General features: G+C 35.7%; 2 protein-coding genes across 8 annotated transcripts; both read right to left on the reverse strand.

The window, feature by feature from the left end:
* Positions 1–2,936: 2,936 nt before the first annotated feature.
* On the reverse strand, positions 2,937–17,454 carry LOC109238913 (sn1-specific diacylglycerol lipase beta). 4 transcript variants are annotated; one of them, XM_019405405.1, is made up of 15 exons: positions 16,942–17,454; positions 14,834–14,972; positions 14,423–14,642; positions 14,232–14,332; positions 13,217–13,338; positions 13,052–13,143; positions 11,996–12,101; positions 10,121–10,275; positions 9,166–9,290; positions 6,577–6,686; positions 4,385–4,482; positions 4,045–4,292; positions 3,501–3,897; positions 3,344–3,433; positions 2,937–3,209 (listed from the first exon to the last, which is right to left on the reverse strand). In XM_019405405.1, exons 1-14 carry the CDS (start codon positions 17,341–17,343, stop codon positions 3,358–3,360), a joined length of 2,391 nt encoding a protein of 796 aa, XP_019260950.1. In that variant the 5' UTR covers positions 17,344–17,454; the 3' UTR covers positions 2,937–3,209; positions 3,344–3,357. The 4 variants fall into 4 exon arrangements, with proteins under 4 accessions (XP_019260950.1, XP_019260949.1, XP_019260951.1 ...); XM_019405404.1 differs by having other exon boundaries at positions 2,937–3,433; XM_019405406.1 differs by lacking the exon at positions 16,942–17,454 and having other exon boundaries at positions 2,937–3,433; positions 14,821–14,910.
* A 569-nt stretch (positions 17,455–18,023) lies between these two features.
* Positions 18,024–21,479, reverse strand: LOC109238915 (V-type proton ATPase subunit e1-like). Of its 4 annotated transcripts, none has more exons than XM_019405412.1 (4): positions 21,341–21,479; positions 21,123–21,252; positions 19,781–19,828; positions 18,024–18,403 (listed from the first exon to the last, which is right to left on the reverse strand). In XM_019405412.1, the coding sequence occupies exons 2-4, from the start codon at positions 21,218–21,220 to the stop codon at positions 18,337–18,339; spliced, it is 213 nt and encodes a 70-aa protein (XP_019260957.1). In that variant the 5' UTR covers positions 21,221–21,252; positions 21,341–21,479; the 3' UTR covers positions 18,024–18,336. The 4 variants fall into 4 exon arrangements, with proteins under 4 accessions (XP_019260957.1, XP_019260954.1, XP_019260953.1 ...); XM_019405409.1 differs by having other exon boundaries at positions 21,351–21,478; XM_019405408.1 differs by having other exon boundaries at positions 21,123–21,270; positions 21,351–21,478.
* Between the last annotated feature and the right edge of the window lie 1,787 nt (positions 21,480–23,266).

Below are 23,266 nucleotides of genomic sequence, written 5' to 3' on the forward strand. Positions count from 1 at the left end.
AAAATTAAGTATCACATGATCCAAACCAAAGGTAGTTTACCAACCCGTCGACAAAGTAAACCGACATTCTGTACGGCTTGTTTCTTATTAGCTCACACGATTTTCTCCTAAAATTCTCGCACCATTCACGAGTATTCATAACCTTGTATATAACTTCTATCTGTTATTATTGGATATGGAACTTTATTCTCACGTGGCCAAAGGATGCTTCATTTTGCTAGATTTCAGACATAAATAATTTTATTAATGAAATGACATGTTACAAAATTAAAATGTTTGGTTTAATTTATTTGCTTTTTCCTAGGAAGCTCTTATGCTAGGAGATATTAGAATGACATATTAGAATATTACATGGCCTAAAATTAAAATGACATATTAGAATATTCTCATGCCAAATGACATGAGAATATTCTCTCTTATCTAATCTACCTTTGTGTTCATTCTCAAGTCATTAAAAAATAAAATTAAAAAAATTAAAAAGAATGGGAACATTTTTCTAATTAGGCTGCAGCCCTTGTTCACTCTAATTTCTTAACTGCTACAGTTTGAACATCTGACCAAAGACACCAACATTTTTTGTTTTTGTCCACTCCAAAAGAAACATAAAAATTGCATTTTGAATTGGTCTATGTATTCTTTTTGACGTTATTGGATTTTTGTGTTGGGAAAAGATGCAACAAAAGGGTCCCAATATAGGTAATTTGGTCAATCTCTTTTTGAAATACAGTGGAGAACCATGCAAAATATGCTCATTGGGCATTTGGAAATACAAAAGCCTATAGTCTAAGATGTTATAGCAAGGGTAGAGCCATATGTGAACGTCATTTTTCATATAATTAATGTTGAACATTAAATTATACATCTGGATGTAACTTGTTGGTTACTTTTGAATTAATAAAAATTGGATCGCACATTTGAGTTGATCCTGATCTAGTTAAGAAAGAGTAATAAAGTAAGGTTAAAATTACGAAAAATGATATTGTATAGCCGCTCTCAAAATAATAGCCGAATTATATAAATTTTATATACTTTTTTGGCTACCGAATGTAAATAGTTTTTGGAGCGGGCTAAAAGTGAAGAAAAAAAACCCCAAATTGAAGTTTTCCATGATTGGGATTAATTTGCTAAAATATTACCTCCAACTCCTACTTCTAGCACATAACCTAACAAAGAACCACTTTATATATAACTTAAGAAGGTGTTCAATATTCCAAGAAAGATAATATTTCTCATCATTCAGATCTTCATAGTTTCTTAAATATTTATCATCATAGCTTTTATCCTTAGTAATAGTAAATCATTACACAGGGAAGATAACAAAGCTAACATGAAGAAAAAGAAGAAGTTTGCACACACTCGTTATATATGTTTTATATAGCAATCCTAAAAGTGGCTTCCTGGTGTCATTTTTGTGACATATCACCCATAAGAGACGGTATTAAAACGAGTGAGATGAATTTTTGAAATTATGCCAGACTTTAACTGTTTGTGAAAATAATCACATTCTAAATAGTTCAATGGAAATTATTTATTTATATCATGATACGAAATTTACATTGTTAGAAACTATTGGTCAAGATGTTTTCTTTGGCATATATAAATTTTGTAAATAACGTATAACTAACACGAAAGAAGGTGTGAGAGGTTGGCCATAACGGGTTTGAGGAGAGGTAGAGGCAAACCAAAGAAATATTGGGGGAAGTGATAAGGCGGGACATGATACATCTGCAGCTTACCGAGGATATGACCCTTAATAGGAGGGTGTGAAGGCCGATAATTAAGGTAAAGGGTTAGTAGATAAGCGAGCGTATTTTTTTTTAACTATCTGTAGCATTAATATTATTCTCGCATTTGCTTGTATGTAGATTTCTGTTACTAGTGATTGTTTCTTTTGCTTCGGTTATCTTAGTATATTGTTGTTGTTCTTGCATCTTGTACTGCTTCTTTTCCATGGCTTCTCCATTACTATATCTCTTTTCATCAATGTTCTGACTATGCTTTTCCTGAACCGATAGTCTATCGAAAACAGCCAGCAGTATTTCCTTCGTCATTTAATTTGTTCTCTGATGCCAATCTCGCTCTTGTTACCGAGCTAGAAGCTAATCGAAGCATGCAAAAAAGGTTGTCATCTTTTTTTCTCCCATGCTTTCCGTTGGTCAACAATCAACTAACCCATTTTTTACGACAAGTCTTTCTGAATTGGAAGAACGGGAAACGGAACTAGAAGAATTTTCATTAGAGATGGAAAGATTTCTTGATGATCACATCACATACACTTGGAGTCGAACTTATTCTTTCGATAACTATTTTTTGTGCTTATAAAGTTGTGTCCCCTTACGAAACTTTCGTTTTGGGTTAACCATACACTTAACATGTTTGTAGCGTATTTATTTAATAGTTAGATTGGAATTTACCCCGATGAAATCCTTATGGCTTACGAAAAAAAGATATCATTTCTACCTTAACAAGATAGGAGTAAGGCTTGCGCACACACTACCCTCCTCAGACCTCACTTGTGAAATTTCATAGGGTTTGTTGTTATTATTGTTGTAACGAATAACTAACACGAGGGATGAATTTTCGAAGTTTTGTTATCATTTCATATTTTCGATCAACTTATACAATATTGATTTTAATGCTTCACCTTATTGAAGTGCTTCAGCCAAAGGTGAAAAACTTTACTTGTTTAATTAGGCCTTGAACAGATGTACTTCAAAGAAACTACTTCCAATTTTCTTTAATCAGAACTAGGAAGAAATTGCTGCAAATAGCTAGTTCCTAATATCATTCTTCCGAATGAATAAATCCATACTTTGTGCTATTCTGATGCTCTTCTCTCAATGTTTCTTCGTCCTTTCACAGTTAAAAAGAAAAGAGATGACAAGATCGGCCACTTTTAATTGAACCCTCACAGAAATTAAGGAATCGTTCGACAGTAATCACAAAAGTCTTATATAATTACATAAAATGGTTCAACTGAATTGTTGCGACGCAGTTCTAGGTACGGTTCTTCTGAGGTTGTGATTCATCTAATACAAACAACAACTTATGCAAGGATATTTATGCATCGCATTTGAGGAATACATTGGAAACAATGATAAGCGATCTAATGGTGAATCTTCTTGGAAAAAGTGACATTAGACATGCTTCTGTTGATCTGTTACACCCTTGAAAGTAAATGCTTGTTCATTTAATTGTCCTGGTCATGTCTATGATGATGTTTGTTCAGAACCAAGTGGAGTGAATTGGTTTTCTTTTTAAAAAAATACAATGGAAGTACAAGAGATGGATAAACCATTAAGAACACATCAAGGACTACAAAGTTGACGATGTGACAACTGACCTTACTGTCGGCAATCACACAATTTCAGATGCCTCATCTGGAGTTTGAACGTTTCCGGTCTTCAGTATATTTTCCAATGCATTCTGACATCTGATGAAGTAGATATTAGTATGTCTATGAAAACATCTATTTGCAAAAAGAATGCTAACTCAAATACCTCCAAGGTAGATGGTCCAGGAACATGTATGGCGATACTATTATATCTTTGAATGCTTCTCTTTTCGCTACATAGGCTCTATACCTGCAGCTTCTCTCCCAAGTTCTCCAGCGTTTCCACAATGGTTTATGAAGGCCGTCCTTCTGTGGCACAATATGGATAACAAGACCAGGTAAAAACAACTCTGGGACATTCAATGATGACTTATGTTCAGAAGATGGAACAGCCTCCATAAATTCGGCTAAAGGATCACCAAATGGACTTGAATCAGAAGTAGAACAATTAAAAGGACTGTTGAAACGATTTGATGAATCAGTTGAACGGGTTTTATCATCAGAGCTAAAATTCGTATCTATATCATGCAAAAAAGAGGATCCTGGTTCGTGCTTTGCCAATCCTGCAGAAATAGTTAGCATTTTTGCATGAAAAAGTGAGATAGCTACAAATAGAACAAACTGCAGACAAATACAGTTAACTAAACACAACATGATTAAATGAGGCATGTATTCACATGGAATATTCAAAAAAAAAAGTCCTGTAGTACCATTTTCAAGCTGGCTATGGTTGATTTCGTTCGTACAACTTGACATTGCTGTCAAAGAATTCACTGACGATTCTCCATCGTTCATGCCTTTCTGACAGACACTCAGTGAAGTAAAGTGATGAGCAAGTTTAAAAATTGTTGTAATATCAACAGTGCCATCTTCTGATAGTGCCCTAAGTGCAGCTGCTTGAAGTCTCATAATTGATGCTACTGAAAGGCGCGCTGAAAATTCATCATTGTTTACAATACTGAAAAGATGTCAATAAAGGTGGAAGTTAATTTTATAGCATATGAGCAGCAACACTCAGTTGTGGCAGAGATAATAACACATTGGCAATACCTGGTAATGAATTCTGAACAAGCATCTGCTACCACCAGACCCACACATGGGAGAGCACCATATGTGTAGACGTGTAAATCCGGATATTGTTTGCGCAGCTGCTCAGCAAAATATAGTAATTTGATTTGTAAATAGGCTAGATGTACTAACTCCAGAAATTAATATAATTAAACAAAGAACTGATAGGTAATACATTGAGGTAAGCAAGCACCTTAAGAGATCAAAGTGACCATTAGGAAAATTAGAAGTACAGAGATGAACTTCACATATCTTGACATAACTAGGGTTTGAAACCAGAACAAACAGCAACAACAACAAACCCAGTGTACTCCTACAAAGTGGGGGGGGAGGGGGTAGAGGGGGGTAGTGTTTATGCAGACCTTACCCCTACCTTTGAATGTAGAGAGGCAGTTTCCGACAGACCCCCGGCTCAAGGGAAGATGACAATGAAGCAGAAACAACACTACAAACAACACCAAGATAAGATTTTGAATCCAGAGAGCATAACAATAAAATTCTTTTTTGCTTGAACAAATCTGGAACTGTTAACACAAAAAAGAGTTTATTCAAAAATTCAGGGTGTATAACCAGCAGTTCAGTTACCCATTAGAGAAACGGAAAAGGGCCTAAACTACCCCTATTGTTTGCTAAATGGTTTACTAGTACCCTCCGTCCATCTATCCGTCCGAAAAAGCACACGACGTTAATTCTATTAATAAAAATACCCCCACGTCTAATGGCAGAATTGGAGGGCCTTTCATTTAGTGACGTGGCAATTTTTTACTGGGCCACGTGGCATTTTCATCCAAAAGCCAAATATGGGTCTTATTTCTACCCAATACCTGATCCGACCCAATACCCAACATTGGTGTGACCTGCCATTTTTAACGAGCATTCTCCGAGAAACTCCTACAAATGCCCCTTCGCTGTTCCCAATTGAAGGACCATGGTGTCGAGTAAGTCTCTGTTTCTCCCCTAAAGAGGCCTCGTTAGCATCATGTATTGTATTAATTCTGTTGGTATATTATACAAGAATGTGCAGAAGTTAACTTTTTTAACCCCAAAACCAGGAAATTTTGGTGGATGAAATTTTGGCTAAAGAAATCCTCAATCGCAGAAGCGACGAGTATACTCGTCATAGTAAATCGGAGACACGATGATTTTGATGTTATTTACTGAAAATTTGAAGATTAGCACCTAAACTCGTGATGTGAAGGAGCTGGAGGAAAAGAGCAGGGATTTTGGAAGAAAGGGAGGGATTGAAGGGAAGAGAGAGAAGAGCGATTGTAGCGGCGACGATACTGTGCTGGTGGGGCGGTGGCTTGCGAAGCGAGAAATAAGAGAAGTAAACTGAAAATAATGAAGAAGGAGAGGGAATTGAAAAGCTGTCATTGTTGTTAATTTTCGTTTCAAGATTGGGAGAACAAAATTGGGGAGGGAGGGGGGGGAGTTTTTTTACTCGGGTTTTAACCAGAGGGTTGGATCAGGTATTGGGTAGAAATAAGACCCATATTTGGCTTTTGGATGAAAATGCCACGTGGCCCAGTAAAAAATTGCCACGTCACTAAATGAAAGGCCCACCAATTCTGCCGTTAGATGTGGGGGTATTTTTGTTAATAGAATTAACGTCGTGTGCTTTTTCGGACGGATAGATGGACGGAGGGTACTAGTAAACCATTTAGCAAACAATAGGGGTAGTTTAAGCCCTTTTCCGTTAAAGAAACTGTGTTTTCTACTAGATGGTCTTGCACGTTCAAGTAATATATATTTTGAAGATATGTAGTCCAGTTCAGATCATTCCTTAGGGATAGCTGATGATATCTATTGACATCATATTATTGGAGCTGATTATAATCCATCAAAATATCAAATTACTATATTTAGTTAAAACACTTTACCAAAGTTAGAAAGTGACTTTAACAAAGATGATCAGCTAGATAAACAAAGCAGTGGATTTGATTGGACCATACTCATCTATTATTCTGAATCCAGATGCTTAATGAAGCAAAAATGACACTGACAAAAAACCAATACAATTATCGCGCAATATATTTTTTTCTTTCGTTCTTTGGATACCAAAAGGGGAAGGGGTTGGGGAAAGAAAACGGCAATATATGTCCTATACAAAGAACGCTCAAACATGATGGAAGAAAAGTTCCAAGAATGCATTTCATTAGCTGACAATTGCATACCTTCATTCCTAGTAATGCAGCAATAGCTCCTCCAAGGGAATGCCCCACTATTCGCACACCATATCCCTCACACTCGCATCCTACTCCCAGCAATGACGAGAGAAATCCACCTGATATAGACGAAGCGCACATATATTCACAAATTATCATAGTAGATGTGGGGGATTGATTCAAAGAGGAATAAAGGAGCAATTCACTGCATGATGAACGTGTTTGAGTTTATCTCATAACAAAATATATCATAGCTACATGTGGGCACTCATCAGAGGCAGATAGTTATCAGCTACTAAGCATCTCCTTGAACTAATCAGCATAGGAATCAAGAAAAATAAACTGATAATAGGTGAAACAACTCAACCACAGCTTCCTTGTAAGAAGCAAAATAGAGAAATTTATGACACGCTGCCTAGCCGTCCGTAATAGCACCTTGAGCTCTATAAATTAAACTAGATTTGTGACAAATGGTATAACACTTCATAGGTGAAAAACCTCAAGAAGAATGAGCAAGAACTGATGCAGAGAACAGAAAATAGAAGTTATTTCTGACAGCGTAAGAAGATATTTGTTACCTTTAAAGCTGGAATTATAGCGAAAGAAAAGTTAAAACCAAATTTGCGTCAACCCTTGCAAAATGAATCTTTTATGTTAAAATACTGAAGCAAGTTGAAAGAGGATCACCAACATCATTATAGGTCGGTATTTAGAGAGATAATAGAGGGTACACTTTCAGGCATTAAATTTACTTTTACTTGGAAGAAGAGAATAGAGCCATAATTATTATGTCAGTATTATGTTTGAAATTCTGAAAAAAAATAATATAGGGGATAAAAAAACACCAAATTAAGCAGGAATAAAATATAATTGCCAAGATCCTCGGCGATTTGTTCAAAATTTGGTTTGAGAATAACTATCAACTGTGTTTGGATTGTACTACTTAACATATTATACATGGCCTAGAACTCCTAATATTGTATATTAATAGTCATTTACTACAGGGTAGATTCTCTTCTCCATCTTGTTGTTCTATACAGTCTAACCTAAAGAAAGTTTCACCTTCTTGGGCTTAAGTGACCCATTAGAAGTGTTTAAACATGGTCCCGTCGTGTTTAGACATTCAACCAGTCACTGCAATGTTGCAGTCTGACCCATTATGAGCCATTCCTCTATCTTGCTGGAGAAAAACGAATGTGATTGCTTATTAATCCATTTCGGCATATTTTTTTCAGCCCAATGGTCTTGGCCAAAGGAGGACCCAACTTAAACTTTCTTTCATGTTTTCCAATCCTCTTCGTACAGTAAATCTCTGCAAAACTCAGAGATAGTCGTTACTGGTAGCCATCTTCTCTGGAAGGACCCTCGTCCTTACCAGTCGTCTTCTATGGGAACTCGCTGACCAACTCGTATCCAACACCTCACTCTCATCCATCTCTGCATTGGCATCAGTAGGCATCCTGGTGATTTTGGTGCTCAAATCAAGTAAATCCAAGTTCTACAGCAAATGTATCCATCTTCAGTTAGCATACAACAAGAATTTTACACACCTTTACTTGATAAATTGACTCTTGACCTATGTTAAATAAACTCGTCTATGTCTACGAATTCAATACAGGTGTAGGCATATATCAAGTATGGGACAGTGCAACTTGTTTTCTATTTCTTAGTGCATTTAGAATCTGCATACAGTATCTACATCCATGCACATTTGACACTGGGTACATCAAGACAGATGAAATAATGCTGTAATTAGATCATGATGGGTTACTCGTGTTAATTTCCACATCAAAGAAACCATTGCATAAATTCCCAACTCCCCAAAACAAGTTCAGATGCAATAAGTGAATGGGTCCAACTAAGCTTATCACCACAAAACACTTCTTTTTGCAAGCCTAAACAGCCAGTTTTAGAAGACCCACATGTTGTGGATCATGAATAAATCGCTCATCCACCTCTCCCATTCCATAGCACTCTGTTAGTTTTAGCTTCCAATGGGAATAAAAACAAAGACACCTTCAAGCCTGTTATCAGGTTCCACATGCTAGAAACCCCAGTTACAACAGCTTCCGGAACCCTGTTTGACAGTCAAATCTCCAAATCAGGCATGACTACAGGAAATTTCCAGTGTAGAACTTCACTGATGGATAATCTTCACAGTGAAATACCGTTTTGACAGTCTTCAAGGAGCAATGATGGACGGTGCTCAGCCACCACCTCCCTATACAATTTCATTCCCCCTCATGTTCAGCAGTTCAGGACTTTAAAGTAATACCCATGTGCACAAGAACTTCTAGCTCTTGGTAAGTTTGTTGGAGCATGATGACAACCTTATATAACGGCCTTGGCTACATATACTCCTTATCAAACATATCAACCTGCAATTCTAGCACTAATAACTACTCTCAGTGTACTAGATGCTACGAATGATTTCAGGTCACAAACAAATACTAGCATTTAGCCCGTGCTTTCACCAAAATACAGCAAGAGATTGCTTGTAAGTTGTACAAGTGAAACAACAGTACAAAATTGGATGTTCTAAAATTGTTCCAGAGAAAAACAGGGAAAATAAATAGTACAGAAAACAATGCACTATACCATCTTCAGAATTTCCATCTACTTGCATGTAAAGATCACGTGCGGCCTCAACTACTCCTGAGTGTGCATAGTGTGGTTTGGATGAAACCACCCTTTGACGAATGCACGGGTCAAAATGACTGCCACTGAAAAAGAATGGTGTATTAAAAGAGGGAAAAAAACAGGAGAATCATCAACTAGTGCTGAATGCATAGATCCTATGCAGAAACCAAGTACGGCAAATTTAGGCAGCAATGGAAGCAAAAAGAAAATCACATCACATTACTACAGCGAATGTTCAATCTCTTCCTGGTTCCTCAGTGTAACAAACAGTAATTCTATTATGTGCTTATAGATCATTTTTCCTTCATCTTCTATGGTTTTAGCTTTAGGTTGAACAGTATAAAGTGTTACTACTCATTTGGATTTTATATAACATTGATTCTATAGAGAAAATGGACAATGGACCCAACTCAACTCCAAAAGTTAGCTCAAGAGCAATGATTACCTAAGACTATATAAGGAAATTACATCCTATACACTTAACTGACTTGGGATTCTGACACCTCCCCCTTCTCCGTACTATGAAAGAATCTAAACATCCAACACAAGATCTTTAGGCAATGGGTGGACCGATCCAAACCTTTTTAAAACTGTTTGGAAATTTTTACAGAATTTACGAACAACAATATACTCAATGCTCTCCGGCACGCGTAACTCTATTTTGAGGTTGACATGTGAATTTTAGTGCGGACTTACAGGAATGAACTCTAGCTTACGTAAAACACATTGATAGAAATGTAAAACAGACAAAAAACGATATAATGGTAAAAGGAAGGCAGTCAAAGGATGTCGGAAAGTGATGCCAGAAGCGGATTTGCGTGCATGTGCAACAAGAAAGGACCAAAATGAGAGAGAGAGAGAGAGAGAGAGAGAGAGAGAGGGAGGGAGGGAGGGAGGGAGGGAGAGAGATTACTGTAGCAGGCTATCTAAATCTCCTTCAGTAAGGCAGCATTCCCTGCCTAAACCATCAGTTATGAGGTCTTCAGGGGTCTCAGTTCCCCTCACAGCAATTACAACGGATTTCACATTATGCAAAACTACAATAAAGTATGCTGCTTTACACTTTCCCTGAAAAAGAGATATAGAAGATATTATTTCTCTGAAATGAAAGACAATATTTCTTTTCTGGATAAGAAAAATGAAAGACAATATCTAAGGAACAATAATATACATAACCTATTTCTGCCAAAAAAGAAAAAAAAATCCAAAATAAGACATGTTTTAGTACTCATGGTTCACTTGATTCACAATATTCAAAAAAATAGGCATGGCAAACTTTTGAGGGATGTAGAGGAATTGTTGCCTGGAAATCACTACTATGTTAATCGAAGCCTTTATATCGTCCATTCCTCTACTAAACTTCTTACTGCTCAGACAGATTCCATTCCCTTTTCAGCAGCAAAAAGGGATTAGAAATTTTCACTTGTGAAGTATTAAGTTTTATTAAATAAATGGGAGAGGAAATTCCCGCATACTAGACAAACATAAAAGTTAAAGAAACGTCATAAAAGGAACATTTTTTTGTAAGAGAGAAATGTCATACAAAAACATGATTCTCTACAAAAGTAACATGTCATCGCTGGAAAAAAATATTAAATGTTTATACTAATATTCTGCAAAAGTAAAGCAATATATAGTAAACACCGCTTCCTAGCAGATAGTGCTTCTTGGTCCGCTGGTCTGGGCTTGTAAAGGTCGTTGGTTTGAATCTGTACCTAGACATATTTTTTGAAGATCTTTGAGGAGCTTGTTGTTAAACATTTGAGGCTACGGAGGCTTTTAACTTGAGGTAAAATAATGTTAAATAATACTTTTTTTATTTATGTAAATACGACACCGCTTACAAAAAGTTCTGTGTACGCCCCTGTCTAGTACTAATGGAATGTCATATATGATCCAAGAATGAACATAAAATAAGAAGGTTTACTAATTTATACAAAAGACTCTTCCACTCCTTCAAACTCCCACAAGGAAATTTTTTTGGTATCTTTTCAACTTTTCAGTAACAGAAAGTGTGCACATGAGAGACATGTAATATGTTGGTATGCTAAACAAGGTGCTCTTGATTAGGACCCTCATGTTCCCTAAATATCTTTTCTTCCATCATGTTAACCTTTTCTCCACTTCTCATAACAGATTCCATATAGCAAACTTCGTGCGACGCTCCTAACAGCAGGCCTAGGTAAATCGAAGGAAGTGTTCCTAACACTTATGTTATAGTTCAATGTCGCCGATCTCCTCAACCGGGATAATCTAACACCCCTGCCTTATCTTCTTTCCCCGCATTTTACGATGAGATGGGCTTGCTAAAGACAAAAACAATGTTTTTTTATCTTGAAGTCTTGAGCTTCTCCTGTCTAAGCATACACTTCAGTGAAGTTGCATTGCCTCACACAAGCGGACGCTTTTCAAAACTAGGCTTAAAGCAATTCAAATTTATGAAATTACAGGCCTTAAATGACAAACTGACAGAGTTCAGACCTCACATGGTTTACAAATAACTTAGAATCAAAAATATAGTTCACATGGTAAGGTGATCACATCGTTTCAATATGACCTTAGAAACATACAACCAAATAGATAAGCGGACACAATATCCTGATAAACTGGTTCTTATCAAAAACTGGTGGTGATATTACAAAGGTAACTTGTACAATCAGTAAATAATTACACTAAACTCTATTAGCACCAAAGCTGGATGGTTAGGTGATCACGGATCAGAGCTTAGGAATGTCATTGCAAAATATCAGCAGCTTAAAATAGCCTATAGATCTAAAGCTAGACTTACTTGATTAACACGTCCTTTTCTGAGCATATGTGCTGACAAATGAACATGTTTCAAGAAGGCTGCAGCATGACCTCGCCACCAGTTGTCACCTTCGAGTAAAGGTCGCCTACATCAAAAGAATGTTATTTCAAAAAAGAAAAGAAGAATCAAGTAACCATGATAACAATCAAACAACAATTTGAAAATAACTTAGTGTCACAAAAATAAGGGTTCGTGATTTGTCCAATGAAGCAGATTTAATGAAGTCAATAATCCTTAGCAGGAACCTTCATTTGATTGTGCTGGATCTTAAATTATCAGATCTCTGAATATAAATCAAGAAAGCTAGAAGAATCTAGGTAATTATTCATCCTTTTATGATAAAATCAGTTGCTGGCACCAGTACTAGACTAGACACACATTTGAAGCCCCCCTGAGTGGAGCAAGCAGTTGTTATCATGCACCACGGATCGTACCGTGTATGTATGTCTGATACTCCAACTTGCTTTTAGGATACTTAAGAGTGATGAGCATCTTGATCTTTCAGATTTAAAAAGTCAAAGCAGAGAGTTCCTTTAAACCAAAGCTCTTCGAGGTGATCTGAAGAAGCTTACTTCTTTTACTAGCCACAGTTGGAGCTTGTATATGGTCTATTTAAGGGAATCATCATTTGTTTGTGTCACCAGATAGTGAGGATGAAAAAGCATAAACTACCTCGTTCATGCTCCCTCTATCCACATAGTACAGAGCTCGAGTCCCTTCCATAAAACATTAAACTCATATTTTCTGGCAACTTGTACAAAATTGCCGATCCTTTTTGCTCATAAATTTAGAGCATCTTCTATTTCATATTCCAGATCTTACATCCTGTCAACTCCTAGAGGAGTCCCTTCATTCTTGGTATTTTTCCCCATGTATAATCCAACCATATGCAAGCTTATGACTTGCGGCCAAATGAACTTCTATGTTTTTCCACTGAAACCCTTTCTTTTCAACTTTACAAAGCAAATGTTGCTTCATGCTTTAACAATCCAAAGTTGCTGATCGACAAACAAGATATAGCAATAGGTGTCTTACCTGTTCCATAGCCAGGGAGCAAGAATGCCTTGCCTATAGAGCCATGAACATGAAAAAAGTACAGGATTTCTTCCTATATCAAGTAATAGACCCTGCAATTGACCATTCCACATCAAAATAAGGAGAACGAAAATCAAGTCAAATTGAAATGCCTTGTTGCCATACCGTGTAGGCTGCTTCAGCAAACGGATGAAAGAAAGCAGCCTCGCGCATCCTTTCCATGGGTACGATCATTGACTCTTCATACAATTTAGAGAATGAACGTGGATTCTGCAATAAAGCTAGTCCTGAATATCAAGAAGAGATCATTTTCTTTTACCTTACTGATAGAAAGAGATAAGCTTTTTTCCAAAGTGAATAAGTACGAATCGAGCAAGTAGAAAACAAATCCAATACTTAAAGCACTTCTAGCATTCATCACTACATTTTTACTGTAATGTTGGAGGAGAAATTACCGAAGAAAAGGATCGCAAAACAATACACAAAACCTTGATCATGTCAAATGAACAAGAATTCTCCTCTTAGCTCCCTCTGATTAAAATCTCTAATTTTTTCAAATGACCTTTTTATTCTTTTCCATTTGATTTTCAACAAGAAACTTTGTGACTTCTTGTATAACTATTTCTTAATTAATACACCTTTTTCCTTGTACAAATCATTCCAAACATCTGAATTGCAACATTCTGAAAGAACTGCAGCACCCAAACATCCTAAAGGACCTAAACTAGTTGTGGATAAATGTACATAATCCTATGTCCCTTTTGCCCTTTTTTTGGGTGAGTGAAGGTTTGAGAGCGAGGAAAGAACCCATGATTATTTTATTTCTGTTTCTCTAACATCCCTACTGTCAGATATGCTTGCACAAGAATGCACGTAACAAACTAAAGAGGTATCCTCGTGAGTTTGGAAATTGGGGATACGCTTCTCCAGATATATGTTCAACCAGCATGATTTTGGAAGAGATGTTAGAATACATAATACAATAATAGAACAGCTTTGTTTTTTTAGAACCTTTCATGTCCACAATCAAGTATAAAAGGCATCCAGAAGGATTTTTTAAGGTCTTGCACCACCCTACATATTCTTCAACACTTTCTATAGAATGGTGAACTGTATACTTTACATGTACCAAATAAAGAATACGTAAAAGTAAAACACAGACCCCTACAACAGCACTAACCTGCTAAGAGCTCCAAATGACCTGTCCCAGATGCACGGTAAGTCACAAGATCACCAAGTAACTGTGCCACAGAACAAACTTCATCTTCCTCTAGCACAGTCCTATGCAGGAAACAGAGTAACAAAGAAAGCGGGTTAAACAATCTCAATGACAATTCAAATCCTGCGGTCAACATATGCAGAGAGGCCTACAAGTATTTGAACCGTCCCAGACAGCACAAAGCTTCACGAATGCCATGATCAAATACCTCCCTATAATGTGCCTTCCATGCATTATCTTCTGTTGCATAGAAAGACCTCCATCTCAAGACCTCGGCTCCAGCAAAACATTGTACTGGAGCCACGTAAGATATAATAACCATAAAAAGAATAAGCATGTTGCGTTGCCACCTCGAACCATTTGAGAGAAGCCCTGCAAGATACTTTCACAAGTATTTTCAGTTTGATGACTGAAATAAAAGATGTTGGTTAATTGTGTTATTTACAAACATAGTAGTCAGGTTTAACTAAGCAGGCAATAAAAGAATGAAAAAGCGAAGATAAGGTAAAATATTGTAATTAGATCGAAATTTTCAAGAAGGCACGCATACAATTCCATATCACCTCTCAGACAGTTGCTTGATGTTGTATCACGATGCAAAAGATTTGTGACACTGACCAAAAGAAAAACAGCCCCAAGAAGCTGCACCACTGTAATTACTGAGGCAATTCGGGTCCACAATAACAGTCTCCTATATTTCCTCTGTAATCAGGACGTAAAACCCAAAAATATGTTACAAACAAGAAATGTCTTTCAGAGGACTCTAATGATTTTACACGTAGAGAATACTTGGTAAAGGAGAATAATTTTATCACATGCCCATCACAGCAGATGAATATGTCTTGCCAAAATAAAGTAATAACATACTAAAGCAGCAGGCTGGCATTAAAATCTGTTTAAATCTTAAACAATAAACAAAAGTTGCATATGTCTGGCTAGATGTTGCAATTATAATCTTTATATTAGGAAAAAATCACATGCTCAAATATCTTGATGCCCTCCGATGACAGTGCCATTTCTTTCATCCATAAGATACAGTCCAAATCAACAAACATAAAATAAATACACATGCGAATGCTAAAAACCAGAGGAGAGAAAGAGCAGCAGATCTGTCTAAAAGGCTAATTATGACGTCTGGATCTGTTAAATAAATACTAGGCATGTCTAATCCAGCTGTGTGCGCAAATAAAATTGGGATTATTCAGGTAAAATTTTAAGCAGACCCTACCTTGCAGAAAAAATATAAAGGTGTATAGAAGGTGATACATCCAATTGTGTTAAGATGCCTACATGGAACAGATTCAAGGATCAACTAGCTACTCTAAAATACTCTTGTATAATAGGAAACCAACCGTTTAAATCCCCCTATTTCAAAAGGGAACTACAAGGAACTACCATACAAAGGAATAGACAAGCAACAACTGTGTAGAAACCTTTTAAGTCAAATTCTTTTCTCTCTTTTCTTGGTTTAGTTTTAACCATTATTATCATATCTCATAAAATATGAGTTATGATACAATTCAATACAAGCTGTAATATGCATTTTATGATCAATCCATACACCATGCGACTGACATTCTGAATACTCGTGGATTCACATCTGTATTGGGTCTTGGTGGTGGTGATGCTGATACTGATGATGGAGATGGATAATTAATTTATTCCAAATGTTACTGAATATGTTTTATTATATACAAGTAAGGTAATTTGTACAGTAGAAGCACCACGAATAATGTGCTAAATATCTACATCAAAGTAAAAGACTATAACTCCTTTACATATGCAAAGAGTCTATGAAGTCCAGAAAAGTGTCAAAGTTCATTCACAAGTTTCAGCGAACACAAAAAATTATTAGCCTGTGAACATCTAGACTCAAACAAATTGATGCCTCTGATCCTCCTTCGAAAAACTTGCAATTCCTTTCTTTCTGTGTTACCCAATGACGCACCTAGGCACCGTCATCCATTATGGACTTGAGGCATCACCTCATATGCCCTTGCCAACTAGTTACAGCAGCCTTTTAAGGTGTATGGCAATACTAAAGGAAAGCCACCAGCTTTACATTCTTGTATCCCAGCCAAGATCAAATATTGACTGAAATTTGTGGAACAGTGGAAGTAAATTGCTTTCAATCCAATGACCACCTTTCTTCTCTCATGTAATGCTTTTGTGATAATCTTGTAACATCACCTAAGAAACGAGTAGGTACAAGCCTCTTAACTCTACAATCGCTTTCTTCTTTGGATCAAAGCTATGAAAAAATACATTCAAATTTCTTTCAAAGTCTCATTCCGCATGAAAAATAGCTGAACTTTGATGTAAAGTTCTTCATCAAATAAACTTCTTAAAGACAACAACTACGCTTGAGTCTCAAACAAGTTGGGATCGTCCATATGAATCCTCAGTTTTCCATTTAAACTCAACTCATGTCATCATTTATTAAATAAAAACAAACCACTGCAACATTTTCTTCCACTGTCACTAATATAATCCCTAAACCAACTTTTTCCCATATCTAAGTCAAATTAATGCTTCAATTTCCAATGTTCAGTAAAACACCGCCACATGAAATGAAACATATACCATAATAGTACTAAAAAATTCGCATTTTTCACCATTGCACATAATCAAAACTACTGTAAAAGAAGGAAAAAAAGGTTAATTTTTATACCCGTCTTTGGTGTCGAATAGCAGCTTGAGAATCAGGCAAATCGGACTGAGAAGTTAAAATACTAGAAGCAGTATCTTGTTGAGCAATACCAGTTCCAATCATAGCACCAATTCTTACAAAACTAGCCATCATTATAACAAAAACAGGCGCAATATCCTTTTCTCCACACGAATAACGCGTAATAATTACAATACCAGTTCCCATTATTATTATAAGCGCATTGGAGAGGCCCAATACTAAAGCTGATCTCCTTAATTTCCTAAATTCCGGTGCCTGTAATAAAGGCACCACCATTTTGCGGAATGAATTGATTTTTGAGAATTTCAAAAAGCTTAACCCTAAGCCTTTTGATCTGTTCCGCAATTTTGTTGGATTGGGATACAGAGGGAGAAGAGGAGACATTCAAATGTGAAATTAATTGGACATTTTTAGGAATTCTGATGATTTTTCTGGTCGTTTTTTCTCATTTTTTTCGCCGCTCTGGACTCTAGAGGGAGGTGTCTTTGACGTGACCTCTTTTATTTTTTTATTTTTATTTTTCGAACAGTAAGTCCATGTGGTAAACGCGCCCTATCATTTTGCTTTTTCCTTTTTTTAAAATTGCAGAATTTTTGCATATTTATTATTTTCAGCATTATTATAATTTCTCTGTGACTATTCTGTAACAAACAACCTCTTAAGATTTTATAATTATGGATCTGGTTATTTCATAATATATTGCATTCATAAACTTGCACTTAAACTTGTCATATAATTCTTGTCTTTTTCACATATTTTTTTTATAGTCTTAACAATTTGATAAATTACCTTAGCATTAATATATTGCTAGTAACCTTCAAATATTATATAGGTGATCTGAACAAAAGCTTAATAATATTCTAAAAATTAAACTTCTGAAAAATATTTGAATAGGATTTTCTTCAACTAGAAAAGTGGAAAAATGTGAATTTGCCTTTCATTGACCATGGAAGGCGCCGTCATCTACCCAGTTTGCGTGCAGCTTAACTATTTCACCGAGTACCTTCTACTTTCTACCCGTTCAAATTACCAGGTAACTTTGCCCACAAAGAAGAATATATATGTTCTCTTAAAAGAAAAAAAATAATGCAGATGGAAAATGATTTTATTACAGCAGCAGAGGGTAAGTACTACTAGTTACATCATCCATCTGTTATTTTTGCCATTAGTCCAAAGCTCAGAAAAACATCCCCAAAAGGATTTCGAACTAGAAAACATGTTATGAATCTACAATACGAATGAAAATTACTTCCACCAACTACAAATACACAGAAATTTTGATACAACAGTATCTTCAGCTACTACATGCCACAAAATACTTCTTCCTCTCATCAATCCTCCTTTAATAACGGATGGCTGCTGGATTCCATAAGCATCTCATTCTCCTTCGCTCAAGATTGGTACGATGAGTGGTTTCAACTGTGCAAGATACACAATCGCCCACCTATCCATAAGAACAATAAAAGTGTTAGAAACAGTTAACATTCCATCGAGATGTCACTCATGTTGGTTGAGTGTCATTACTTAAACCTCTCACTTGTTATATCCGAACGCTAGCATACTAAAAGAACTTATGGTAATTCAAGCTGCAAGTAGCAGTAATCCAACTACTACTTTTTAAAGTCCCAAGTGAAAATGACATTATTTCAAGGCTAAGAAAGCATGACAACACCAAACAATAAGTAGTACTTTCTCCAATGCTGTAGGGCAACCAGAACTAGCGACATCTTCAAAAGGTGACTAATCCGTCAACAATACAGCCTTCCAGCAGGAGGAGAATTCCAGTGGCTTGTGCAGAAAACTGACCAAATTACACGGGGCTTTCTATTTAATTCTTTTTTACGCGATGCTTCTTTAACAGAAGAAAAGAGGTATATTCTGGCCATTATCCACTGCTAGAGTTCCATAAAGCAATCAATCTCAAACAAGCTCACAACAAGCCCATATCCACTCATTAAAAGGTTAACATGGCGCACTACCATTTGCAATCATCAGATGATGGAAAAAACCTATAAATGTCCTTATTTCCTCTGATTTCTCAGAAAACAAGCATTTCAAGGGGCTGTGATGAGCATAGAGTTCAACATGATATCAAAGCAAGCATAGGTCCTCAGTTCAAGTTCATAGCCACCCATTATCAAAAGAAACTTTCACGTGCTTGATACACAAAAAAGTATCAAGCGTGCATGTGAGAAGGTGTGTTGAAGACATAATTAAACAAATAAAAGTGTGTTCTCTCAAAAGTTTAAACTTTTAGATGAAATGGTCACAACAGTCATCTATCCTAGAATCATGATTATTGCGCACACAGTTCAATTACATAACCAGCCAACTCCTCAAATGACCATATGTTCTTCATTGTAGCATCAATATCCCAATATCGAAAACTAGAAAAATCAAACAACCCACTGTCTAGTTTATCAAGCGATATATAAAACAAGTAACCAACCAAAATATGTACGTATCAGCGGAAAGGTAGTCTACATAATACATATAATAAATGGGTGATTAACAATACAACCCCTTTAAACATCAAAACTTTTAAACAATGCAATGCGATGTAGAAAATTCAGAATAGGAGTTAACTAGTTTCTCGTTTCAGGTCAAACACGTGAAGTCATGCTTCAACATTCAAGAAATATGGCAATATGTACCATGTCTTGTTTTTTTTATTGACCCCATGCATGTTAAGAGTGTGTTTTCTTTTTCTTTTTTCCTTTTTTGTGTGTGGGGGTTTGTTCGCACTGTGTGTCTGAGTGTGGTGTGTGAATGAGAGAGAGTGAGAGGGGGGGGGGGGGGTGATAGAGATAGAGAGACTCACATCATCCAACAGCATACTGTAGCAGTTATAATCAATGTCAGGTGTAACCTGCACCACCAAACTTCAGTTAGAGATGTAGCAACAGAGCTCAAAGTTACTGTTCAAATGGTTTGTTCTATACTGATCTTCAAATACTTAACTCTGTAAAGAATATGCTTTTTGTTAGTTGCAATCTTAACATTAGGAGGTTTGAGCAAAGAAGTGATTATAATGGGACCATTTAAGCAATTAAACTGATATTTGACTTACTAATAATCATGCAAATTACAAAGTATTCTAAGGAAGCCTTAAAAAAGGGGAATTTAGAAATTTTGTGCTGCCTTTGATCCAATTATAAGCAACACATAAAACATATAGCATTTTGAATTAAACTAACTTAGAACTTAAACATGAGGGACCTCAATGTAAGGAATATTAATGTGTAAAATTTTAAAGCTTAAGTCTTGAAGGTTTATTCAATGTCACGATAGTCAGAAGAGCATGGGTGAAGTCGATGCTCTGACTTTTTCGTATAATATCTCCCCGAGTGTCTGTTATCTCAAACCTATTCAGAAATTCCCAGACTATTCCAAATCAGAGGTGATCAAAGGATCAAAAAAGTTTCAGCATAAATCATTCAACAATCTTGTGCTCAAATCATTATCACCGGATACAGACTCTAAAAATCTAGGTGATTTCCAATCCGCCAAAGTGAATAGTACACTTTGTATGGGTGAAAGGATGCAAGTACTTAGCGGAATAATGGAGCTGCGCTAAAGCTGGCTGGACACCACCATAACAAAGGTAAAAAATGGACAGACTTCTCCAATCAATCTGAGCAACAAACGAAATAGACAACTGATGCAATATCAAAGAAGCATAAAAAAGAAGTACAATATTCTAATTCTATTTCTGATCAATGATATCATATACTCCTCCTTCTTAAAAAGAATGAACCTATTTGACTAGGTAAGGAGTTTAACAAGAGCGGAAGACTTTTAAAACATGTGGTCTAAAACATTTTTGTGGCTGTAAATTATCTCATTAGGGGTAAAATGAGAAGTTTAAAGTTGCAGTTTTTCAAATTTAGAAAAGGATTTCTTTTTTAAATGGACTAAAAATGAAATAGGTTCATTCTTTCTTAAACGGAGGGAGCAATTAATCAACATCAATTAGTTCAGTTAAAACAAAAAAGTTACTAACTTTAGTAAAAAGTGAATCTCTAATACAGTAAACAGACACTAATTTCTGATAATAAAGCTGGTTTAATCAAGCAGCCTGCAGAATAATCAACAACAATAGGCCCAAAAATAAAAAACAATGTGAAGGTAATGTAGACAATGAGGAAGAAATTAGAGCATACAGATTAGTGGAAGGCCCTCTGTTGCAGCAGATTCCAGCACAGAAACATGCAATAACTCCCACCACTACAAATATTAGAGTTGTAACCAAGAACCCCATTTTCCTTCCAATCTCACAACTTTTTATATTTTCTGCAACAATATTATGAGCTGAAAACTGGTTATTTTCTGCAAAAAACATAACATCTCAAAATATAAAAGATAAATAGAAAATAAATACATTATAATACCAAATCCGCAAATGGGTTTTGCAAATGGGAGATAGAGAGAGTCTATGGAGAAAATTTTGTAAAATAGGAGGGGAAATGTCCCCTGGTATTGGATGAAGGAGAAGCGGAAACGGTGATCTGAAAAATATTAGTATAATACTACATTTGTTTTTGCCAAAATTTCAGGGTATAACCGGTTTTCGGACTGGTCAATCAAAAATAGCCAGTGTTTACCAAGTCAATGAAAAATAGCCACCGTTTTGCTGCAATAGAGACCGGTCCAGCATAATATACTGGAGTTCGGTGCACTTGTGTATGAACTCCAGCATATTATGCTGGACCGGTATATTTTGCTGGCTCCAGTATAATATACTGGAGACTGGAGCACTGGTGCTCCAAACTCCAGTATATTATATTGGACCATTATACTTGCTGGAACTATATTATGCTGGAGTTCTAGTGTATTTATGCTGGAACTCCATCATATTATGCTGGAGTTCCAGCATAATATCCTAGAACTCCAGTATAATATGCTGGAGTTCAAGAATACTTATGCTGGAACTCCAGCATAATATACTGGAGTATTTTCCGGGTTTTGAACAGTGTTTTCGCTCAGATTTATCTTTACATAAAAAGTGGCTAAATTTCGATTACTTTTGAAATTGGGCTATTTTTGAACGACCATTTGTAAATCTGGCTATTTTTAAAAATCACCCTTTGTTTTTGGTTTAATCGTATTGGAGTCCGACTATATCAGGATTCATACCATATAGGGCTCAATTCAGGGGATATTCGAATTCGTGCCGCGTAGGACCCATTGAGGAATATCCGGATTCGTACCATGTAGTGTCCCATTTCGGGGAAGTGCTCTCGAAACCACGACCTCTGATTAAGAAAGAAGCAGTCTCATGTATGCTTTGATGGTATAATACTACATGTATTAGTATATACAAGATATAGAAATTAAAAGTGTTTTGTTTTATGAGCAGTAAAAATTAATTTAACAGCAAATTGTTTTGTTGTGATCTATTTTTTAAACTAAATTATGTATGCTTCAATATGTAAATATTTCAAAATAAAATAAAATAAGATAAAACAATAAAATCATCTTTGAAAAAGAATATAACTGCCTTTGACATATTTAAGTCGACTATGATTATATATGGAATTGCCTATATTCATGTACTAATATGTTATAAGAAAGGGATTTTAAAATCGAGATACTTTTGTCTAAAATATTTTGAAAATTGTAGTCTTAATTATGGGTGTTCGTTGGTCGGTACAGTACGGTATTTAGACATTTCGGTTCGGTATTTTCGGTATTCGATTTCTTAATATGCTATACCAATACCGTACCTAATTAAATTCGGTATGGTTCGGTTTTTCTCTTTTTCGTTTCGGTTAATTCGGTTCGGTAATTTCGGTTTATTCGGTTTGAATACTACCAAGTGCATAGAGTCATAAACTATAATATTCTTAATTAAAGTACTCAAAAGTACAAAACAGAAAATGTTTGTTGACAAAAGTTTTGTCTAAAACCAGCAAATATCAACCTAGAGAGAGAAAACTACACATAAAGGAATAAATTTGATCATTAGAAATATCTTCTTACTTGCTTAGAGTTAATTGATGAATTTAGAGAATAAAGAAAAGTAAAATTTCGATTTTTTATATTTATGTTATAATTAATAATATGTGTTTTGTGTAATATAATATATATTTCGGTACGGTATGGATATTTCAGTATTTCATTAAAAAATACCAAATACCATACCTAATACCATATTTTTTTTTAAACTTAAACCAAATACCATACCGAATACCAAATACCAAAATTTTCGATTTCGATACGGTAATTCGGTATTTACCAAATTATGCACGGCCCTAGTCTTAACATCCTTATGTAACTTTTTTTAGAAATTTTAAGTTTGTCAAAT

The sequence above is a fragment of the Nicotiana attenuata genome, unplaced genomic scaffold (genome assembly GCF_001879085.1).
Source record: "Nicotiana attenuata strain UT unplaced genomic scaffold, NIATTr2, whole genome shotgun sequence".
Lineage (NCBI taxonomy): Eukaryota > Viridiplantae > Streptophyta > Magnoliopsida > Solanales > Solanaceae > Nicotiana > Nicotiana attenuata.

Coding starts and splice junctions, on each gene's coding strand:
- LOC109238915 (XM_019405412.1), bottom strand. CDS start 21,220: ATGGGGTTCTTGGTTACAACTCTAATATTTGTAGTGGTGGGAGTTATT. Junction 19,829..21,122: donor AGAGGGCCTTCCACTAATCT/GTATGCTCTAAT, acceptor TTGGTGGTGCAG/GTTACACCTGACATTGATTA. Junction 18,404..19,780: donor ACAGTATGCTGTTGGATGAT/GTGAGTCTCTCT, acceptor TCTTATGGATAG/GTGGGCGATTGTGTATCTTG.
- LOC109238913 (XM_019405405.1), bottom strand. CDS start 17,343: ATGTCTCCTCTTCTCCCTCTGTATCCCAATCCAACAAAATTGCGGAAC. Junction 10,276..11,995: donor GAAAAGGACGTGTTAATCAA/GTAAGTCTAGCT, acceptor TCTCTTTTTCAG/GGAAAGTGTAAAGCAGCATA. Junction 4,483..6,576: donor CTGCATTACTAGGAATGAAG/GTATGCAATTGT, acceptor TTTGCTGAGCAG/CTGCGCAAACAATATCCGGA.